The 24,888-nt window shown below is 42.9% G+C and overlaps 1 protein-coding gene across 1 annotated transcript; it reads right to left on the bottom strand.

Moving 5' to 3' along the window:
- Nucleotides 1-872: 872 nt before the first annotated feature.
- On the bottom strand, nt 873-24,277 carry znf408 (zinc finger protein 408). The gene is made up of 9 exons (XM_083919351.1): nt 24,191-24,277; nt 20,409-20,694; nt 19,365-19,426; nt 16,430-16,632; nt 9,271-9,968; nt 8,154-8,363; nt 7,450-7,573; nt 2,681-2,914; nt 873-1,709 (listed from the first exon to the last, which is right to left on the bottom strand). Exons 2-9 carry the CDS (start codon nt 20,688-20,690, stop codon nt 1,033-1,035), a joined length of 2,490 nt encoding a protein of 829 aa, XP_083775477.1. The 5' UTR covers nt 20,691-20,694; nt 24,191-24,277; the 3' UTR covers nt 873-1,032.
- Nucleotides 24,278-24,888: the final 611 nt, after the last annotated feature.

Below are 24,888 nucleotides of genomic sequence, written 5' to 3'. Positions count from 1 at the left end.
TATAATATTAAGAATATAAGTAACTTATATGACGCTATTTAGTCAGAAAGTGACAGAATCATGATGTTGCTGTGAGTAAAAAAAACAACCCTACTAAGTACTGACTACTTGGGTACTAGTTTAATGAGGTAATACGAGTATTCAAAATTTTAAATTACTTAAAACGCCCATCCCTAGTTTCTGTTTCCAAGTTTTCAAGTCACTGTTTCTGATGTTGTCGTTACCACTTGCTGTTTGCTCATGGAGGAATTGTTGTGTTGGTCTCTGTCCTCATCAGGCATTTAACAGTTGAATAGTTCATAGTTGTTTCAATGTTACTGAACAAATTCACCATAAAGTGAGGACAGTGTGCAGAAGCTGTAATTACTAACAAGTACCACGGTTTTATACATAGTGTATATTAATAATACAAGTGTGACGGATGTTTATAACTCTGACTTTGTGTGACTCAAAACACACGACAAGTCCCCCTTGTGTTCTGATTTGTTGCTGTAAACGTCACGCCAGCGGGGCTGTTTGCCTCTATTTAGACCCTTCTGAACCTGACCTTAGGGCGCTCTTCCAAACCGGAGCTGTTGTGCAGGCGTCTCGAAGATGGCCTCCCCTGCAAGGAAATGACTTTTGAAATAAACTCACTCACAAAGCCGATCTTATCGTCTTTTAATCTTTCTTTGTTTGATTCTTTACTGATCATTCACTGATCTTCCAAAGACATGAGACACATCTATAGTACGTTACATTCGTGGGTGTATTTTTCCGTTTAGCTCCAGGGGATTACCTGCGGAAAACACCATGTTGAACATAATTCCAGCACAGCCTCAAGGGGACTCTGCCGGTACCTTGACTTTTACTCTCCTAGCCCCCGACTGGGAAACATCACGGTTGTCGTCGGCACTGATCTCCCCTCTTCCGTGTATAAACAGTGGCTGTTCTGTGTGGCAATCAGGGACCGCAAAGCATAATAAACTGAAGAAATGTCACAAAGTTAACTGAGATGTGCTGTAACAGTGTGACATGACCAGAGATTTCGGGCTACACTGTGTTTATCTCAACCGTCTGCGCCACAGAGCAGAGTCCGCCCCCTTCCTCCTGCAAGATCAGCAGCTCTCCTACTGTCTGCTGCCCGTGGACCACAATGCACTGCTCTGAGCCCTCTGTTATCACCACCTCCACCAGCTCCTGCCCCGTCCCTGCAGGTAGCGAGCTGTCCGAGGTGAGAAGCAGAGGGGCGGAGCTCGGCGTGGACAGGCTGTCTGCGTGGACGTAGACGACATGTTGGATGTGACCCGAAGCCTCGTCCTCACCTCCTCCCCGCCCCGCTCTCGAGGTCTCAGTCTCTTGAATTTTCCTCGCCTCCTTTTCCTCCACCTTCCCTCGTCCCCTTGTCCGCCTCAGTTTACCCTCCTCCGTGTCTCCTCTGCCCAGAGGGAGCGAGTTCTTCTTGGGTCTGCCTCTGATCGGCCTCGGATGACTGGAGCCCGAAGTCGCTGACTCCTGCACTACCTCCTCCTTGCTGCTGTTCTTCTCTCTGTGTCCTCCCTCCGACTCCTCCACCTCCTCCTGAATTCCTCCCTCAGTCCTGCGCTGAGCTATGTGCCTCAGCAGACTCTGTCTCACAGTGTAGGAAGCTCCGCAGTGGCAGCTGTACGGCTTCTCCATCATGTGAGATGACTTTATGTGTCTTCGCAGCTTGGTGGCCAGGGTGTAGCCTGAGGAAAATCAAACACAACTAATCAGCAATCCATAAAAAACATCTGATGTTTTGTCATCTCTGCAATCGTTTAGAGTTCAAGACATGAACAACTCACTGCCAAAATTACAAAATAAGGAAACTGAGATTATATTGCTTCATTAACCGTTTTCCGCACCTCTTATGCAAAGTTTGACTTTCAACGTGGTCACTTTTCTGTACGGTTGAAACAACACAACACGCTGTTTTGTGTCGGTAGTCTTGAGGTTTTCGTGGTTCGACAACTAACAGTCGCCAACTATGATATCTCAATCAGGATGAATCTTTAATCCAAACTGAAGCACTCGCTCTGATTTCTAATATCACCACAGTTGGCTTTACAGCTGAAACCCTGGTGCGTTTGAAACTAACGTTCAAGGTTGACTAGTGCGTCGGCATCAAACCCAGAGGGACATGACAACGCAGCTAGCAGCAGCAGCTTCACCCCGCTACCTCGCCGGTCCCTGGTGCAGCAGAGTCTGTCTGCAGCTGCACAGTGAAGTTTCTGTTGTTGCCCCTGGTTTCCCCTCAGGCCGTGTCTTGTGCTCTTATTGCCTCCTGGAGTCCCCAAAAGATCCAGACTTTTAGCCGGCTCGAAATCTGGAGTGTGTCTTTCAAAAGTTCACGCTTTGAGTGTCTCCAAAAAGCTGTCGGCGAGCAGAAAATCAGGACGACAGGCGTGTAAGCTAGGCCTGGAACCTTCTCTGATCAATCAATCAGACCAACTTTATTAATATTAGAATCTGAAAACTTTCTGACTTTAGCTTCAAAAGAGACGTAGCGGCTCTCTTCTACAACCCCAGTGATAAGGACGGTGGTGCAGAGAGGACGAGGAATCCCAGAGGGGGAAGAGAGATTAGTGGAGTGTTCCCCAGCCTGTTCCCGCCTTTTGATACCCCCCCCCCCTTAACGGTTTTACTTTACGTTCACATTTCCATATCATGATCTAACCTTTTCCGCAGACGGGGCAGCGATGGGGCCTCTCTCCAGTGTGTAGTCTCTCGTGAGACTTCAGGCTGTGCGGGTCCCTCAGAGATTTCCCACAGTGGCTGCAGAGGAAACCTCCTCCGGTGTGGGAAAACATGTGCCGACGGAGGTCTGGTTTCTGGGAGAAGCTCTGGTCGCACTCGGAGCAGGGGTAAGGCTTCTCCCCGCTGTGGATTCTCAAATGAGACTCAAGGTTCCCTGAGAGAAAGGACAGACAGACGGACAGACAGACAGACAGTCAGACGATGGGGGACGCTGTGGTCGCAGCGGGAGCAGAGTGAATCTGCATCTGTCCAATAATGTGTGAAGACCGTGTTCTCACACAAAATTGATGATGTCACACACACTGAAAACATAAATGGTGGGAATTGATCACAGCAGGAGAAAAAACAACTGTTTAAAAACAATCATTCATTCATTCATTCATCTTCAACCGCTTATCCCGTGGTCGGGGTCTTGGGGGTGCTGGAGCCGATCCCAGCGGACATCGGGCGTGAGGCGGGGTCCACCCTGGACAGGACGCCAGTCTATCACAGGACACATAGAGACGAACAGAGACAGACAACCATTCACACCTACGGGTGATTTAGAGTCATCAATGAACCGAACACCTGCACGTCTTTGGACTGTGGGAGGAAACCGGAGAACCCGGAGAAAACCCACGCAGACATGGGGACAACATGCAAACTCCACACAGAAGGGCCACAGCCGGGATTCAAACCTGTAACCTTCTCGCTGTGAGGCGACAGTCATGTCAAGTTAAATCATCAGCGGTCGTCTTTCACTATACTTTGACATTTAGGGAAATGTGTTTACGTTCGGTCCGAGGGTCAGATGAGGAGATCGATATCCATTTCATTTTTGCGTGTTCGGTAAAGAGGCGTCACCGGGACATAATTAGCTCCAGGAGAAACAGGAAACCTAGCCCACCTCCGACAAGGTGCCCTTGTGCATTTTAACATCTCCAAAGCTGTTTGATGTATCCGTCTGAATATCACGCACGCATTCACCCACGGAGATTTGCATCATCGTAGCAGGCAAGTCAAGAGAACAAGGCAGTACACACCACTGTCTGCTATCCTTCACCCTCTTCAGCGAGCAGCATAGGAGCCACAGGGCCCCTGGGTAGATGGCTCCGCCTGCGCTAATAAAACCAGGGTTACGATGTCGTAACCTTCCTTCTGTCTCATACAGACTCTATGGTTACAGGTGAATGAACGCCCTGTCGCAACAGAACATGAACCTAACCAGTGGAGAGAAAAAACAACCTATATTCTGTCAACATATACGTTTATACGCTGATGTTTTTTCTATTTGGTTTTAATTTGTTACTATAAAAACAGGGTTAAACGTCAGGATTGACAGCCGTGATCGACTCACGACAACCAGGGGGCGTAAAGTGGGAGGGAGTGGAGACGCGCCATCCATCTTTATAAACAGTCTAATTGGTATAAGCGGTCTAAGGGGCCAGACGCAGTGACTCCGTCCTTGGAGAAAGTAATCAGTGGGCGAAATCGCCATTGGCTGAAGAGGAAAGGAGAGCAGACAGTGGTGTGTTCTGCCTTATTTTCAGTGGGGTCTGCATGTATTCAGGTCAGCGCACCTGAGTGAATGCGTGTCCTGTTTGTTGTTGTACATCAGTGTTTTGTGTCCTGGCAGACCAGTGTGCCTGTAAGGAACAGTAAAGATCCTGTAACCGTGTAGATTATGTGCTTATTTAATTATTACATTTTATGTTGTTACCCTTTGCATTATTTCTATTATGTTACAGGATGCCGTTGAATTTTGTGTTTAAATGAGGAAGTATTATGAATTGAATTCATTATTTAATTAAGTCACTTTGTTGTCACTTTCAGTGTTAAAAAGCTAAAAAAGAGATACATATGGTGTCGTATGACGTTGGTTCCACGTGCCCTTGTTTGGTGGGGACCGATAAGACGGACGCATGGGAGAGTTCTAGCTCTGCCCTCGTGTTGTTGCCTCGTCGTTGAACCGGACCTGTAAGTGAACTAGAAATAAAGTCTTCCTGTCCTTGAGTAATTCAATTCAATTCAATTTTATTTACGGTGCCAAATCATAACCAAAGTTATATCAGGACACTTTACAGAGTAGGTAAAGACCACACTCTATGACTTATTTATGATTTACAGAGACCCAACAATTCCCCCGTGGAGTACGGTGGAGACGAAAACCTTCACTATAACAGACAGGAACGACAGACAGACCCAGCTCTGTGGAGGACGCACATCTGAGTATTAAGCCCTGCAACACCCACGGTCCTGCCACGCTACCCATCCAGAAACAGGGGTTACAATACGTAGCTAGGCTCTTGTTGTGACCGGATCTAGTGAGAAAGTCGCTAACTAAGACTGCACGATATGAGGAGAAGATCTAATCCCTATTATTTTTGACTGATATTGAAGGAAATGATCATTTTTGCGAGGATCTGTACCAAACAAAGGCGTTATTTTAGTCTGTAGAACACAACTTGTGGGCCGGGACATCTCTGCAGCACCACAGACATTAACGAATATTACCTCTGCTATTTAGATATCGCACCAGTCCATACTGTGTGTTTTGATAAAACTGGGATTGATTGTGCAGCTCTGTTGTTGGAGTGTTATGTTGGAGTTTTCCTTCAAAGCCAGACCATCGAGCTTCTGTTAGAGAGCGACTGTGTAGCACAAGTACAGAGGATTCATTAAGTCAGCAAACAGACTCGGTAATGTCCCAGAGGAGGATCTATCAAAGGTTACAGATCGTCTCTGCTTTTAAAATAACAGATTAAATTATGTGTGCAGATTCACCTTAAGAGCTAGACAGGAAGTATAAATCAAACCTAATGTGACGCTTCTGACAGCAGAAACAAAAAGGGAAAAGCCTTTAAATGAACTACATTTATGATATTTAACATGCAGAACAACTACTCTGTGACTTTACGTGTGTCCCCGAGGTCAAAATGTTCTACAGGGTTTCCTGCTGCTTATCATAGTGGAAGCAGCGGTTCAGTAGCGTCACAGTTAAGAGATAAGGCCTTCATTTATCAAACGAATGTATGGCAGAAAAACGTGCGTACAACCATTTCCTGGCAAACTTCGGCATTTATCAATTTGGACGTGAGTGTGAGCTACGATCAAATCTCACGTCTGGTCTGAGGTCGTGTCGCACATTTGAGCCTGTGGTTTTGCGGTGCAGCGAAATCTGTCTGAAAATAATGAACAGACCTCAGCTGTCATTAAGCAGAAGCAGTCACATATTAAGAACAGATCTAAACGGATTCTTAAAAGAATAAAAAAAATAAAAACTGTGGTTGGAGCGATTGATTGTACTCATGTGCGTCTGAAGGCACCATCCATGAATGATTACGCATTCATCAATCGCCAAAACTACCACTCGATACATGTACAGGTGATTTGTGATGCCAAGCTGTCGCTTTTTAACGTGGCGGCCAGGTGGTCAGGGGGGGGGGGGGGTTCAAAACAGCTCGGCTCCAGCCCCCCGCGACCCCGACAGGATGAATGTGTTAGCGCGCGGCTGCAGCAAGATCTGCGCTCAGATCTGCGCCCGTTTTCACGCAAGATTGATTAATGAGGCCCACAGTGAGGATGTTGGTGTCACACAAAACTAGGAGATCTAAGGAACTCGTTGGTACCAACGTGCTAAATGAAGCTCCAAAGTTGGGCTAAATTCTGGCGAGGGAAAAACTGGCACCATCGTTTTCAGAGGGTATCTGAATGAAAGTCGGTTCTATAGGTACCCATGCGTCTCCTCTTTACAGACACGCCCATTTATGATAATTCAGACGGTTTGGGGCAGTTTAAACATTTTGGCCTTTCTTAAAATGTAAAAATTAAGTGTTAAATGTCATAAACTGGGTCTGACTGTAAAGCTGAGACTCTAGTGATAGACCGATACATCAACTTGCCGGTATTATCCGCTGATACTTGCGTTTTTGACGTGTATCGGCATCGGCCAATGCATTATTCACAGACAGGCGTCCACAGGCAGCTCCGTGTTGCTGGAGACGCCTTATTAAAGTTCAATTAATGTTCCTTTTTAAATTGAGACTCGTAGCATTTGTTGTTGTCATTTTTATGATGTAAATTGAGGGAGCAAAAGTAGAATAGGCTCCAAATATCGTCTCAAGAAAATCGACAGTCTCGGCCATCGGCTAAGGCTGATGGGAAAAAAAATCTGTACTGGCGTCGGCCCTAAAAAGATCCATATCGGTCGATCCCTCGCCCAGTTGTCTTGTTCATCATGTGTGATGATGTTCGTCGCCATAGGAGACATCTGATTGGAGTGAGAGCATTTTTTGTATAAAATAAGCTATTGTGGCATCTCAAATGAATCTTCAGGTTCCAGTTTTCAGATGATGCACATCACTTATATGTGACATCTACTGTTGAGCTGCTGTCTCTGAAAACAAACAACCTCTGACCACAGAAGCTTTTTCAAACTGAGCACATCTGACCCCTTAAGCCAGGGGTGTCAAACTGATCCAGTAAAGGGCCGTGTGGCTGCAGGTTTTCATTCCAACCAATCAAAAACACACCTGGTCCAACAAATCAGCTGTGTGAAGACAGTTCAGGTGATTGAGTAAGTCGAGTCAGGTGTGTCTTTGCTTGATTGGAATGAAAACCTGCAGCCACACGGCCCTTTACTGGATCACTGTGACACCTTACTGCCTTAAGCAGTAAGTTGCAGCCGGAGGATCAGATCAGTGACGTTACCTTTCTGACTGAAGCACTTCCCACAGTGCTGACAGATGTGGGGTTTTTCCCCCGTGTGGAGCTTCATGTGGTTCCTCAGAGAGCCCGAGTTAGCCAGCAGCTTGGGGCAGACTGAACACTGCACCTGAGGGATAAAAAGACTCAGTCAAACTCAAACACTTCTGTTCTGGGAGGAAAAAAAAACAAACAAGACCTGCATGCAAATGTTCACGATGTCACGTGACAGATTTAAAAAGTGGTGCACGGACAGAAACACAACTTTTACAGAAAGTGCTGCAGATTTCAGAAGTGAAAAATGAATTCATTAAGCTGCTCACGGTCCTTCTCATTAACAGCAGTCATTAGAAAATGTCACCACACACAAGTGAACAAGCACTTAGAGGGAACGTGGAGTTGTCTTGTTTATATACCTCTCACTTTCCTTAATTTCTTTTACTTTCTCTTGTATCTGCTTTTATTTACGCCCCTGAGACTTACACTTCTCTTTACTGATCCCTTTGCGATGACTCCCGCAAGGAAATTGAGCTTCTGCAACAACTGAATTTCCCCACTGGGGATCCTTAAGGGTTTATCCTTTCAGTGAAATAGTGCGACGAAATAAACACGAATGGAAGCCACTCATAGGAAAAAGCAGCTCTGTGTCGCTACTAAAGGTGTAAACCTCCACAGAGATCCTTTCACAGTGCAGTTGAACAGTTCCCTACCTTGGGAGGCTGTGTGTAAATCATCCTGCTGCAGTGAAGGAGGCGGTGGATGCGTAGGGAGGGGCGGCGAGCGAACGCCTTCCCACAGTGCTCGCAGACGTATGGTTTCTCTCCGGTGTGCAGGACCATGTGCTCCTTCAGGTCCCGCTTCAGGCCGTAGCTCTTCTCACAGTGAGGGCAGGAGAATGGACGCTCACCGCGGTGATTCATCTACAATTAACACCATTATAATTAGAAGTTAAAATGTATGATCACTGCTGCTTTAGTACCTGTTCAGTGGGATGAGTGGACCGCTACCCTGCATGATGACTAAGCTCCTGGCCGTCAGGGGAGCAGTGAGTAAAGGGAAAAACTCCCCGTACCCACTCACACTCACTCACACTGTAAAAAAGACACCAGTGACGTATTTTATTTTTCTGAGGCCTCCTCCCAGCTGGACGTGCCTGGAACACCTCCCTAGGGAGGCGCCCAGGGTTCATCCTTACTAGATGATCCTGAACGTGGTGGTAAAGTACCCTTCTGTCATCTAGAAGTGACTTTTTCTGTACCAGCACTGTGTGCAGGTTTTTTGTGTCTAGGGCCCCCACACACACACACACACACTTTTCCGTTGTATATAAATAAGTATAGTTTTTTTATACTAGTATTGTATCAAAGTTAATTATGATAAAGAATGTTTTCTAGTCATTTTAAAACCCCTTAACGATCTGACAGCCTGCCATATTGTCCTTCAGAGGCTGTATCTCGGTTTAAAAGCTGAATCATTTATACTCCAAGTGGACCTCTACACATGACTCTCAACCACTATGAAGCAGAGGGAAGCCAGTGCTGAGCTGTGTGCACTGATGCACAGTGGGGTAATGGAGCTTAAAGGTTGGACAAGCTTGTGACTGGAAGGTTACCAGCTGGAGTCCGGTCTGTTTGAATCACATTGAGTGGTAATGAGAGGGGTGAGAGCCATGTGGAGGCAATGCCAGCCCACTTTTGTTTTAACACGAGTGGAGTAACTTTTAATAAAGTTACTTGTTTGGGAAACAGCCAGTCATATCAGAGAAAGGTGAACTTGAGTTCCAGCTAAAACATTCACTATATCCCTACTTTATCTCCTCTGTCGTACCTGATGGGCTCTGAAGCTTTCTGCAGAGATGTAGCTCTTCCCGCACTCCTGGCAGTTGAAGGGTTTCTCCTCCGTGTGGCTGAACTGGTGTTTCTTCAAGTGACCGATCTGGTAGAACTTTTTCCCACAGCTGGAACATCTGTAACGCCGCTCTCTGATGTCTGGATGCCACGAAGAAGCCGCCCCGGCAACACATGCCACAGTCGCCTCAGCATCGGGGTGCGAGAGCTTCGCGGTAACCTCCCTCTCAGGGACGGACGTGGCGTCCTCAGTGGAGCTCCGGTCCCGTCCCTCTGTCTGTTTGGGCGGGACAGGGCAAGCGGGCGGCAGCTTCCCCCGGCTGCCCACACAGTGAACGCGCCGTGGTTTAGCAGCCAGGCGGGAGCTGCAGCGGACAGGAGGAGGTGCAGAGACGCCTCCGGAGTCTGTCTGTGTGTCCACAGCCGCAGGGACACTTGCTTTGTTGTCTGTTTGTCCACCTGCTGTTGTGATGTTAGGACTCTCAGTGTGAGCGTCAGTTTTCTCAGCTCTCCTCTTCCTCAGGTGTGTGGCCGGGCGACTCCTCTTGATGCATCTGTGCCGCTCTTCCTCCTCCTCCTCCTCCTCCTGTTGCTCCCCTGTCTCCTCTCCTTTCTCTTCAATGATCGATACGTCGGTAACTGCGATCTCTGGGTCTTTCTTATTTTCCACCTCGTTACCTGTCAACAGAAAAATGACAGAACAGCAGACTGAAATGGTTGATTGGCAGGTTTTTATCATTATTTGAGGCTTCCAGACTTTCACGCGTCAGGGTTTATTATTTTTTTTATTAACTTTTCTACATATGAGGAGCTCTTTTCCAAAACGCTATAAATCCATTTTATTAGTTTCCAGGAAAATTACATTTTTTACCCAGACCCACACATTTGGTTAATATTCACTTTATCTTGTCAAAATGGTTTTTATGGCTCAGTCTGAACATGTTGAACGGACGGACGACACAAAAAACTCTCCCGCTTCAGAGCGCCGCCATGTTGGATCGCATAGAAGGCTCACGGAATTCTGATTGGTCTAGAGGACGTATCGCGTTTGGGCTAAAAATAGGTTTGGTGCTGATCGCGGTTTGGAAAGGAACGGCATCTTGCGGACCATTTTAAACAGGGACTCTGTCAACTTTTAACTTTTTGAGTTGCTCTGTTTTCCTTGTGGTCGTTTTGAGTCATTTTCAGTCGCTATTTGTTTGGTTTTGGTCGTTTGTAATGACTTTGGGTCAATTTGTGGTCATTTTACAACTATTTACGGTCATTCTACACGTCTTTGTAGTCATTTTACAACTATTTACGGTCATTCTACATGTCTTTGTAGTCATTTTACAACTATTTACAGTCATTCTACATGTCTTTGTAGTCATTTTACAACTATTTACAGTCATTCTACACGTCTTTGTAGTCATTTTACAACTATTTACGGCCATTCTACATGTCTTTGTAGTCATTTTACAACTATTTACAGTCATTCTACACGTCTTTGTAGTCATTTTACAACTATTTACAGTCATTCTACATGTCTTTGTAGTCATTTTACAACTATTTACAGTCATTCTACACGTCTTTGTAGTCATTTTACAACTATTTACGGTCATTCTACATGTCTTTGTAGTCATTTTACAACTATTTACGGTCATTCTACACGTCTTTGTAGTCATTTTACAACTATTTACAGTCATTCTACACGTCTTTGTAGTCATTTTACAACTATTTACGGTCATTCTACACGTCTTTGTAGTCATTTTACAACTATTTACAGTCATTCTACACGTCTTTGTAGTCATTTTACAACTATTTACAGTCATTCTACATGTCTTTGTAGTCATTTTACAACTATTTACGGTCATTCTACACGTCTTTGTAGTCATTTTACAACTATTTACGGTCATTCTACACATCTTTGTAGTCATTTTACAACTATTTACGGTCATTCTACACGTCTTTGTAGTCATTTTACAACTATTTACGGTCATTCTACACGTCTTTGTAGTCATTTTACAACTATTTACGGTCATTCTACACGTCTTTGTAGTCATTTTACAACTATTTACGGTCATTCTACGTGTCTTTGTAGTCATTTTACAACTATTTATGGTCATTCTACACGTCTTTGTAGTCATTTTACAACTATTTACGGTCATTCTACACGTCTTTGTAGTCATTTTACAACTATTTACGGTCATTCTAAACGTCTTTGTAGTCATTTTACAACTATTTACGGTCATTCTACACGTCTTTGTAGTCATTTTACAACTATTTACGGTCATTCTACACGTCTTTGTAGTCATTTTACAACTATTTATGGTCATTCTACACGTCTTTGTAGTCATTTTACAACTATTTACGGTCATTCTACACGTCTTTGTAGTCATTTTACAACTATTTATGGTCATTCTACACGTCTTTGTAGTCATTTTACAACTATTTACGGTCATTCTACACGTCTTTGTAGTCATTTTACAACTATTTACGGTCATTCTACATGTCTTTGTAGTCATTTTACAACTATTTACGGTCATTCTACATGTCTTTGTAGTCATTTTACAACTATTTATGGTCATTCTACACATCTTTGTAGTCATTTTACAACTATTTACGGTCATTCTACACGTCTTTGTAGTCATTTTACAGCTATTTACGGTCATTCTACACGTCTTTGTAGTCATTTTACAACTATTTACAGTCATTCTACATGTCTTTGTAGTCATTTTGCAACTATTTATGGCCATTCTACACGTCTTTGTAGTCATTTTACAACTATTTACGGTCATTCTACACGTCTTTGTAATCATGTTGCAACTATTTACGGTCATTCTACATGTCTTTGTAGTCATTTTACAATTATTTACGGTCATTCTACACGTCTTTGTAGTCATTTTACAACTATTTACGGTCATTCTACATGTCTTTGTAGTCATTTTACAACTATTTATGGTCATTCTACACGTCTTTGTAGTCATTTTACAACTATTTACGGTCATTCTACATGTCTTTGTAGTCATTTTACAACTATTTACAGTCATTCTACATGTCTTTGTAGTCATTTTACAACTATTTACGGTCATTCTACATGTCTTTGTAGTCCTTTTACAACTATTTATGGTCATTCTACACATCTTTGTAGTCATTTTACAACTATTTACAGTCATTCTACATGTCTTTGTAGTCATTTTACAACTATTTACAGTCATTCTACATGTCTTTGTAGTAATTTTACAACTATTTACGGTCATTCTACATGTCTTTGTAGTCATTTTACAACTATTTATGGTCATTCTACACGTCTTTGTAGTCATTTTACAACTATTTACGGTCATTTTACACGTCTTTGTAGTCATTTTACAACTATTTACGGTCATTCTACATGTCTTTGTAGTCATTTTACAACTATTTACGGTCATTCTACATGTCTTTGTAGTCGTTTTGCATCCACTTTGAGTTATTTTGCACTTTTATCCGTGTTTTTACGTCGATTTTTAGTTGATTTGCATTTATTTGTGGTCATTTTCAGTTGGTATTCGTTTGGTTTTGGTTGTTTAGTGTCATTTTGGAAAGGAACTGCATCTTGAGACCATTTTAAACAAGGAAATAAAGCGATTTGGCAGAAACACTGATGAAGCAGTGAAAAGGTTCTGTATACAGCAAAGTGGCTCAAACTCATTTTTTTTTTTTAAATTGGCTTTTATCTCTCCATTTGTTGTCTTTTTAAACGGAATATTATAAGGGTTGGTCGGATGGATGAGATATGGAGTGAGCCAAAACTCAGAAATGATGTTTAAATGAAGGACGATTGTGAATGACCACACATGACCTTATATGAGATCTCATTTGCAGAACAGTCAGAGGTTCCTGGTTCCTTGCCACTGAAAACTGAGGTCACAAAAGCATTCCTGAAAAGCAGCAGTGACCTTTAATGATGAATTTGATTTTGTGTCCCAGGGTTTCCCCCGGTGTGATGCAAGCACAGTGACATGAGCACCAGGGACTTAAAATGCATTTTGAAGATGTTTTTTAAACGTATCATTATATATCGTATCTCAGAGCAGAATTGAGGCCAAGCCCTCATTTTCACCGCAGCCGAGAAAATAAAACACAATAAAATATGAAATTACAAACAACAACAGTGCATAGAGTATAGAATAGTAAATGTTTGGAATATAAACGCCATAAATCACTAAAGAAAATCAGTAATGTAAAATCAAGGACATGATTCAAAGTGATAACAAGAACATACAAATCACTAAAAACAATTGCAACAACCGTATTTTCCGCACTATAAGGCGCACCACATTATAAGGCACACCTTCAATGAATGGCTTCTTTTTGAAACTTTTTTCATATATAAGGTGCCAAAATACACACAGACATACACAAACAGGATCGGCGCCACGAGCAGTTGGGGGTTCGGTGCCTTGCTCAACAGCACCTCAGCCGTGCCCAGGAGATGAACTGGCACCTCTCCAGCCACCGGTCCATGCTCCGTTCATGTTCCACACAGGCCTGGGCTACTGCCGCCGCAGTGTAACAGGAACGCGTGCGTGCGTATGTGTGTGTGTGTGTGTGTGTGTGTGTGTGTGTGTGTGTGTGTGTGTGTGTGTGTGTGTGTGTGTGTGTGTGTGTGTGTGTGTGTGTGTGTGTGTGTGTGTGTGTGTGTGTGTGTGTGTGTGTGTGTGTGTGTGTGTGTGTGTGTGTGTGTGTGTGTGTGTGTGAATTTAAGAGGGGGACATATAGGGGTCGTGCATCTTGCTGCCAAAGAGGCCGCTAGTAACAACGTAACTCTCAAAATAGACAAATCAATCCATATATTTACCCGTACACACGTTCTCTTGTACACCCTTTACTTATATGTATACGTCATTTTTCTTCTGGAAGGATTTCCACTTCTTGCTTTTAATCACTTTAAAGCGTCTTCTATCTCCTCATTGTTTCACTTCCCTCACCTTCTGAATCGAATTAATATCTGCTACAGCAACATTGTAATTTCCCTGCAGGGATCGATTGTTTCTTATCTTGTTATCTTTCATTTAGTGCTCATCATTGTTGTGGAAATGCATTCATGATTCATAGGCTGTGTTTAAATCTGTGAGAGAGTTTAATGAGATATCCACAGTCTGTTGCTGCGGGCTCTTTTCTGCATGAGAATCCTCCTTAATGTCTCATCAATCACGGCGCAGAAAGGCTGCGCAAGGATTAGCAGATTATTCCTTTATTGCAGATGTGCTTTAGTGGTTTTGCTTTCATGATGAGTGTTTTTATTTAACTTGTGCAGTTTGACAGAATTCATTCATCCTCCAGGTTTGATTGTTTTTCAGTTGATCAGAGTCAATTTTCTCCAGAGCTCCCAAAATTAAGCTAACAGATGTTTGTGATGACGTGGAAGATGCTCCTTCATCTACTGAGAGCTTGGTGTTCACGCACAGGTTATTGAGACTGCAGTATAATGATGGTCATCTCATCTCATCTTCAGCCTCTTATCCGGGGTCGGGTCTCGGGGGCAGCAGCTTTAGCAGGGGACCCCAAACTTCCCTTTCCCGGGCCACATTAACCAGCTCTAACTGGGGGATCCTGAGGCGTTCCCAGGCCAGTGTGGAGATCTAATCTCTCCACCTGGTCCTGGGTCTTCCCCGAGGCCTCCTCCCAGCTGGACGTGCCTGGAACACCTCCCTAGGGAGGCGCCCAGGGTTCATCCTTACCAGATGATCCTGAACCACCTCAACTGGCTCCTTTCAACGCAAAGGAGCAGCGGCTCTACTCCGAGTTCCTCACGGATGCTGAACTTCTCCCCCTCTCTCTAAGGGAGACTCCAGACCCCCTCCTGAGGAAACACATTTCGGCCGCTTGTACCCGCGACCTGGTTCTTTGGGTCCTGACCCAGCTTTCATGACCACAGGTGAGGGTAGGAACCAGGACTGAGCGGTAGATCCAGAGCTTTGTCTTCCTCAGCTCTCTTTTCATCACAACGGTGCGGTAGAGCGACTGCAGCACCGCCCCCGCTGCTCCAATTCTCTGGCCAAACTCACGGTTCATCGTCGTGAACATGAACCCGAGGTACTTGAACTCCTTCACTTGGGGTAAGGACTCATTCCTCATTCATTCACTCTTTAACACTGGATGGTAAATGAGGTTTTCTGGGGTCAATGTTGTTGAAGTTGTCCTTCTAGTTCAGGTGGAGAGTGTGCATGAATAGAAAGTGGACTGTCACAGTCTGATAACACCAATCACGTCATATAACCCTGTCTGGCACCACTTTACCGTAGGGATTTCACAATAACTGTCAGAGGAAATATCAACGGTCAAGTTTGAGCCAAGCCCCCACCACAGCGACTTCCTGCTTGATCCAATCAGGAAGTGCCAAAAACTGCAGTTCTCTGAGTGTCCACTAGGGGCAGGTTTAATAACAGAGCAGTTTCTCATTGACCCCCATGTTAAACAGGCCATTTACACAGCATCATTAAACCTGTTTAAGGACAAAAGAACATTCTAGTCTGTGTGTTTAGGTCATATCTCCATGACAACACAGAGGGGGAGGGGCTAGTTTTTATTTTATTGGAGGTTAAATTTTATGAATAATTAGGGGCGTGGCCTCTTGAGTGACAGCTAGCCTCTGGCCCTTACTTCTCCTCGGAGGTAAACGTCAGCCAGATGGACGTACGCCCCTCCCCCCAACGTCACATACATGCCCTTTTTTGGTCAGAGGAAATGAGGCCGAGTTAAAGTCTGACAAGATGGAGACTCCCGTAGGTGAGGACGATTGGACTCATAGTCTCCGCTCGAGGAATTGCCGTTTTTTGGCACTTCAATGTTGGCTTCATCTTCAGCCCTGGAAGTTGCGCCTCGTATTGTCTCGCATTGCTACACCGGCTATTCATTCTGGGATAGATGAAAATAAAATGCTCTTGCCTGGTTGGACTCTTTAAACCAATGACGGGCATCTTGGGCACGGTGCTCTTTGATAGTGAAAGGGCCTGACATCCGGCGTGTCTCTCACATAGCGGATGTCAGGCCCCTTCGCTAAGGCGTGTCCTTGGGAAAGACACTAAACCCGAAATTGCTCCCCTTAAATGATCAAGTCCTTTGGATATAAGCTCTTTATATATACATATATGTAAAGATGCAGTCCATTTATCATTTACCTGAGTGTCCAGTGGAGTTGTCCTGTCTGCCTGCTTTCTGACTTTTTCCCTGGGTGTCTCCGTACAACAGCAGCTCTGTTCCTGCCCGGATGTCTCGACACACACGCAGACACACATCCACACACTGTCCCGCGCACACCTCTCCACAGGCGCACTGCGTCGTCACGTTCTGCTGGGCCCTGCTTCGTGCCTCGCAGGCAAATCTGAAGGGGAAATTAAATAGATGCAAAGAGAAAGATGTGAAACTTTTAGTGCATTTGTATTGAATTAAAAGGAGAATGACATTAAGGGAAACCAGTTTCATTAGCGTGACGCCAAGTATCATCTGAGCAACTTTTATAGACTTCCTCAAAGTTAATGTAATGCATGAAGTCGAATATGACGTTGTTGTATGGACTTTATGATCAATAACAGTTAAAACTGTCCCCTGTGGCGTGTTACAGTAGCAAATGACTCTTTATGGAAGACAGAAATAGGACACAACACAGTACACAGGCGCGACAGCAGCAGCAGACAACAAACCGCACAAAACACAACACATTCAATATGGTAAAAACCTCAAATATGGAGGGAGAGAGGGAACGGTTACGAACATGACCTACCACCTTAAAACATGTAAGTAATGTTAGACGAACATGACCTACCACCTTAAACATGTAAGTAACGTTAGACGAACATGACCTACCACCTTAAACATGTAAGTAACGTTAGACGAACATGACCTACCACCTTAAAACATGTAAGTAATGTTAGACGAACATGACCTACCACCTTAAACATGTAAGTAACGTTAGACGAACATGACCTACCACCTTAAAACATGTAAGTAACGTTAGACGAACATGACCTACCACCTTAAACATGTAAGTAACGTTAGACGAACATGACCTACCACCTTAAACATGAAAGTAACGTTAGACGAACATGACCTACCACCTTAAACGTGTAAGCAACGTTAGACGAACATGACCTACCACCTTAAACATGTAAGTAACGTTAGACGAACACGACCTACCACCTTAAACATGTAAGTAACGTTAGACGAACATGACCTACCACCATAAACATGTAAGTAACGTTAGACGAACATGACATACCACCTTAAACATGTAAGCAACGTTAGACGAACATGAGCTACCACCTTAAACATGAAAGTAACGTTAGACGAACATGACCTACCACCTTAAACGTGTAAGTAACGTTAGAGGAACATGACCTACCACCTTAAACATGTAAGTAACGTTAGAGGAACATGACCTACCACCTTAAACATGTAAGTAACGTTAGAGGAACATGACCTACCACCTTAAAACATGTAAGTAACATTAGAGGAACATGACCTACCACCTTAAACATGAAAGTAACGTTAGAGGAACATGACCTACCACCTTAAAACATGTAAGTAACGTTAGTCGAACATGACCTACCACCTTAAAACATGTAAGTAACGTTAGACAAACATGACCTACCACCTTAAACATGTAAGTAACGTTAGATGAGCATGACCTACCACCTTAAACACGTAAGTAACGTTAGACGAACATGACCTACCACCTTAAACATGTAAGCAACGTTAGACTAACATGACCTACCACCTTAAACATGTAAGAAACGTTAGACGAACACGACCTACCACCTTAAAACATGTAAGAAACGTTAGACGAACACGACCTACCACCTTAAACATGTAAGCAACGTTAGACTAACATGACCTACCACCTTAAAACACGTAAGTAACGTTAGACGAACATGACCTACCACCTTAAACATGTAAGCAACGTTAGACGAACACGACCTACCACCTTAAAACACGTAAGTAACGTTAGACGAACATGACCTACCACCTTAAACATGTAAGTAACGTTAGACGAACATGACCTACCACCTTAAAACATGTAGATAACGTTAGACGAACATGACCTACCACCTTAAACATGTAAGTAACGTTAGACGAACATGACCTACCACCTTAAACATGTAAGTAACGTTAGAGGAACATGACCTACCACCTTAAAACATGTAAGTAACGTTAGATGAACATGACCTACCACCTCAAACATGTAAGTAACGTTAGACGAACATGACCTACCACCTTAAACATGTAAGAAACATTAGACGAACACGACCTACCACCTTAAAACATGTAAGAAACGTTAGACGAACATGACCTACCACCTTAAACATGTAAGAAACGTTAGACGAACATGACCTACCACCTTAAAACATGTAAGTAACGTTAGATGAACATGACCTACCACCTTAAAACATGTAAGTAACGTTAGACGAACATGACCTACTACCTTAAAACATGGTGCTGCCGAGGAGAACAACACAAAGACTTCGAGAGTCTTTATAGTTTTAAGCCAAAGATGGATAACGTTTGATTTCTGTTTATTGTTTTAAATAAACGGTCACACCCTCCTGAGGTTAAATACCGCATGCTAGATATAATTCCTAAATAGGATGTTCATATCTGAGTAGCTTGTTTTATGTTTCAACATTTAATCCATTGATGTTTGCACCTTGAATAATGTCACACCACTGATCCCCTTTACATTTCTCAAAGACATGTATTGATTATCTGCTTCTAAGAGTCAGATTTCCATCTCCGCGGGTCGTATTTCTCCTCCGTCACGTGTTCCAACGACTCTGGTCCAGATTGAAATATCACAGCAACTGTTAAATTGAATGCCGTGACATTTTATTCTGACATTCATGCTCCCCACAGGATGAATCTTAAATTACTTCTGTGATCCTTTAACCTTTTTATTCATCATCATCATCAGGTTAAAGTCCTGCGTGACTGTGAAAACACGCCAGGGACGGCGGCCATGGATATGAAAGTCAGATGTTTTATTTTGCATTTTAAATCAAATCAACAATCAAAAAAACAAACATCTCTGCAAATGAGGGCTGCCCTTGTGTGTCGGCTTACTTGATCCAGATGCCTCTTGGTTGTAGAGTTTCTTCTTCCTGTGCTGCTGTCTCCATCAGTGCCTTCACAGCACAACATAGAAGCTTACATTACAAAACGCATTGTGATTCCTTCATAAATGGTTGTAAGTTCCCTTTATAAGCATAAAAACAGTTTTGGTAGGAATAAAAGGTATAAAGAAGAAGAATACAGTGCTGTGTCATCACTGTAGTTCATCTGCATTGTTGTTTGTTTGTATGAAACGGCAGATTTGTCTGGTTTCCAGGCTACGACTCCTCCAATAAATGGCACTTTTTAAAAAGGTCTCTGCTGATCGTGGTGAATTATATACTTTGATTCTTGAGCAAATACTTGCAAAACTAGGTGTGAATGGTTGTCATTTTGTCACTGCGATAGCATCACAGCCACGCAAGATACCGTCAAGAACGTCACAGGTTTGTAGTTGAGATCAACATGAACGCAGAGTTGGATTTGCGTGTGATCCGAGCAAGGGTGACAGAAATAGGTGCGTATAAAGTATGGAATGAGTCACCACTTTATACCTTTGGTGCGATTTGGCGTCGCGGCTGGTGTGATCCGATCACAAGATGGTCTCTAGTTAGCAAACGTTAGCACTCTAACAAGTGAATTAAGACGTGAACATGGTAAACAATTTACCTAAGTGCTTTTAATTCTAAAATACCATTCACAGCATATCACTTTATCTTATCTCTGTTATTGTTATCTGCTTATCTGCTTTTTATTGCAAGTATAGTACCAGCACTGTGTTCAAGCGTCTTCTTGTGTGTTTATGTTTGATGCTAACTTCCTGTGTGTTTATGTTTGATGCTAACTTCCTGTAAAAATGTTTTCCCCTTATGGGAAAATAAAGATCCCAACAGAACTGAATACACAAGCTTTCAAAGTTTATAGGAACAAACTTAAACAGGCTACAAAACACTTTTAAAAGTCAGTATTCTTTACTGAGGAGAATACAATTAAAACTAAGATTCAGATGGTACAATTTCAAAAGTTCCTTTTTAAAATCAATTATATTTAATTTACCTTCTCTGCCCCTCTGTTGTCAGTCACACTTGTGTTGGATTCAGGGTTCAGAGTGAGTTCAGCGTCCCGGTTGAGAGCCAGCGGGTCAGCGTGATACCTCGGGGTCCACTCTGTGTCCCCGTCCCTCCCCAGCAGGGATCCAGCCTCCAGCGAGCGACCGACCCACCACAGCCCCATCCTGCCCCCGCAGAGCCGCGAAGGCCCCACAGCGAAGCCGCAGGGAAGACACGTGGAAAGGAATGAGGCGAGAGCAGACGGAACGGGAGGAGTGGGACTGGCCATCAACCTGTGCAGAAGAAAACAACAGAATGATGAAGTAAGTTTCAACTATGATGCAAAACACAAACTACCGGAACTTACACTTTACATCATGGTATTGCACAAATAACCTGGAGATGTTTTTATAACGGGCTACACGGTGGTGTAAAGGTTAGCACTGTCGCCTCACAGCGAGACGGTTCCTGGTTCGAACCCCAACTGTGTGGCGTTTGTGTGTTCTCCCCGTGTCTGCGTGGGTTTTCTCCGGGTTCTCCGGTTTCCTCCCACAGTCCAAAGACGTGCAGGTGTTCGGTTCATTGATGACTCTAAATCACCCGTAGGTGTGAATGGTTGTCTGTCTCTGTTCGTCTCTATGTGTCCTGTGATAGACTGGCGTCCTGTCCAGGGTGGACCCCGCCTCACGCCCAATGTCAGCTGGGATCGGCTCCAGCCCCCTGCGACCCCGACAGGGACATGAGGTTGAAGATGAATGACCTTTTTATAACGGCAATGTCAAATTTATGCTACATTTTCCTTTTGCTAGACATTTTGTTTTTATTTTACCATTTAATTATAGTCTCAACGACTTATGATGAGCACCTAAGTGCCTTACTTATAAAGTTCTGGTCTTAAATGCAGCTAATGTACGAAATGTAATGGTCAAAACAACAGTGTAGAGCCATTTCACTGTCTTCTTCATCATCACATTGACGCTGCACACAGGAGGCTTTCTTGGTTTTTGAATCAAGACAGTTAACGTGACGTATACGGTTTTACAAAGAGCAATCACGGCTGCTCCAGCTCCGTGGCTCTGGTGTCTTTGCAGGGTGGCTGACTTTAATGGCTTCCTGCGACACTTCAATGAGCTTTGAGCTTGTTCAAATGTTCAAATTAGTAGAGGCAGGATAATAAATAGCTCAGCTGGTTTATCACAGACATATCAGTATCTAGGGGTGACACGCTGGTGTAGTGGTTAGCACTGTCGCCTCACAGTGAAGGTTCCAGGTTCGCACCTACTTGGGCCTTTCTGTGTGGAGTTTGCATGTTCTCCCTGTGTCTGTGTGGGTTTCGTCTCCATGTGTCCTGTGATAGACTGGCGTCCTGTCCAGGGTGGACCCCGCCTCACGCCCGATGTCAGCTGGGATCGGCTCCAGCCCCCCGAGACCCCGACAGGGACAACCGGTTGAAGATAAATAAATTAATATTGGTATCTACTTTCCTATATGAAAACCTTGGATGATTTAGAAATTATGTCATTCATTCATCTTCGCGGGGGGGCTGGAGCCGATCCCAGCTGACATCGGGCGTGAGGCGGGGTCCACCCTGGACAGGACGCCAGTCTATCACAGGTCACATAGAGACAAACAGAGACAGACAACCATTCACACCTACGGGTGATTTAGAGTCATCAATGAACCGAACACCTGCACGTCTTTGGACTGTGGGAGGAAACCGGAGAACCCGGAGAAAACCCACGCAGACACGGGGACAACATGCAAACTCCACACAGAAGGGCCCCAGCCGGGATTCAAACCAGGGACCCTCTCGCTGTGAGGCGACAGTGCAAACCACCACGAATGACGTCATGTAGCTACTTATTCAATTTTTTTATTTATTCTTTGCTTTCTCGGTGCATGTCTAGATTGACAACAGGCGTGTTTCCATGAGGGTAAAATGTGTGAAAGTCCCCAGAGGGATTGAACGACTCCGGAGGTGACGTGTCATTCTGATCTGGTTGCGATCGTCAGCTGATGGGTGTTACAGCGGCGCTCCGTTGTTTCTCCAAAGTGAGAAATAGAGAATAGGTGTAGTTTGATTTAAGGTGGCTCGTATGATTCACAACGGCAACTTATGTACAAATAACATAAAAGAAAACACTCCACGTTAAAAATTCAGAGTTTTGTTGCTGTTTACTGTTAAAAGGAAGGTTTTTTGTTATGATTTGGCACAGAAAATAGAATTGAATTGAATTAAATCCATATAATAATACAGTTTAATTAGTTTGTAAAGCAGTTTTATATTTAGCTAGATTATATTACGACACTCTATCATAATATTCAAGTCCAGAAACACCACCTGTAATTAAGCAGTTATTATATGTTAAAGTATCTTCCAGTTCAAAAACTCATTATATCCGCCACCACATCAGTGTAATCTCTTCATTTTCTCTAATATCAGTAAAATATCTAATCTACTTTTTACCCAACATCACTTGGGTCCTACGAGTGACACAATAATAATTACACATGTAAAACAGCGGTCATAATTTTGTTACTGTTTACTGTTAAAAGGAAGGTTTTCGTAGCCGATGTGTGCAATGGCTGCTAGATTAATACTGTGTGTAGATATTAATATCAAAAATAGTGTGACTTGCTGCTCATGGGGGAATTGTTTGGTCTCTGTAAATCATAAATAAGTCATAGTGTGTCCTGTGTTTAGACTTAAAGTAGATATAAAGTGTCTTTAGATATCTTTTGTTATGATTTGGCACTGAAAATAGAATATAATTGAATTAAATCAAACCAATAATCCAGTTTGTTATTTAGTTTTTTACTTTCTAAATTGGTAAAGCGGTTTGATATTTAGCTAGCTTATATTACAATACCTTTAATATCAAAAATAGTGTGACTCGCTGCTCATGGGGGAATTGTTTGGTCTCTGTAAATCATAAATAAATCAAAATGTGGACTAGACTTACTCTATATGTGAAGTGTTTTGAGATAACTTTTGTTAAATAGAATATAACTGAATTAAATCAAATAAATACTCTAATTTGTTATTTAGTTTTTTACTTTTCTAAATTGGTAAAGCGGTTTGATATTTAGCTAGCTTATATTACAACACAATACAAACAATTACAATAATTATTATTATTTATTCTTTCATGACATTAAAGTCCAGACACAGTACTTGTGTTTAAGCAGGTATTATAATGTTATATATCATTGCAAGTGTGCACACGGTTGCTGGATTAATACTGTGTATAGTTATTAATATCAAAAATAGTGTGACTTGCTGCTCATGGGGGAATTGTTTGGTCTCTGTAAATCATAAATAAATCATAAAGTGTCGTGTGTTTAGACTTACAGTATGTGTAAAGTGTCTTTAGATATATTTTGTTGTGATTTAGCACTGAAAATATAATTTAACTGAATTAAATCAAACCAATAATCTAGTTTATTTAGTTTTTTACTTCCTGAGTTGGTAAAGCGGTTTGATATTTAGCTAGCTTATATTACAACACAATACAATAACAATAACTATTATTATGTATTATTTCATGACATTAAAGTCCAGACACAGCACTTGTAATAAATAAAAGTCTTATATTAAAGTGTGTAGCAGCAGCAGCAGCAGCAGCTGTCTCCTGTCTGTCTGGATCAGTGAACGCAGGGAAAATGCATTTGTGGCCAACATCCGTCAACACGGCCGCGTTAGCATTAGCATCCGTTAGCTAACGGGCGCGAGTCCAACGGTTATTAACCGTTACTTTAATAATTATAATGAAGTAACTGTGTACGTACTTCCGCTGTGCTCGGTGCTTTTGGGTCGACCGTGTTTCATAATAACACTTTAATTATTCCGGTGTGAACTCTGCGAAAGGCTTCGTGATCCAGCGAGAATAACACCTCAACGGAAGTCCTCCCGAGGTCCGCCCCGGGCTCCGGTCCGTGCGGAAACAAGACTAAGGGGTTCTTTGGTTCCGCATACAGTCACAGTCAGTGCAAAGCAGTTATTACAATGACAAAAAACAATAATTATAATATAAATAAAATAAATATGAATGTAAAAAAAGTAAATATGTAAAGACAAATATTACATCTGCGCAAACTGACAAGACAAATTATGAATTAACAAATATTACACCAAACTGAATTTATTAAAAATAATAAAATAAAATAAATAAATTAGCCAAAAAAAAGTTTGTTTTTTTTTTCCCCCACAGCATCTGGATAATGTCCGGATATTGTGATATTAAAGGTTGAACATATAGAATCTTAATTAAAAGCTAGATTTTTTAAAATAATAATAATAATACACCCACATTTTGAGGGGAACAGAATGAATGTATTGCTTTTTCATTAAAAATACGGGTTTGACAATGATTTTCTGTCCCGTTGTGTTTCCATGGTAGCAGCCAATAGCGCTGCTGGTTGCCAGGGTTGCCTGTTGTTGGGTGCAGCTACTGTAGGCTGGCACTGGGTGAAATGGAGTTAGCCAA

This window comes from Echiichthys vipera (assembly GCF_963691815.1).
Source record: "Echiichthys vipera genome assembly, chromosome: 1".
In the NCBI taxonomy this organism is placed as follows: domain Eukaryota; kingdom Metazoa; phylum Chordata; class Actinopteri; order Perciformes; family Trachinidae; genus Echiichthys; species Echiichthys vipera.
Note: the sequence above shows the minus strand (reverse complement) of the source record. Positions and strands in the feature narration are given on the sequence as shown.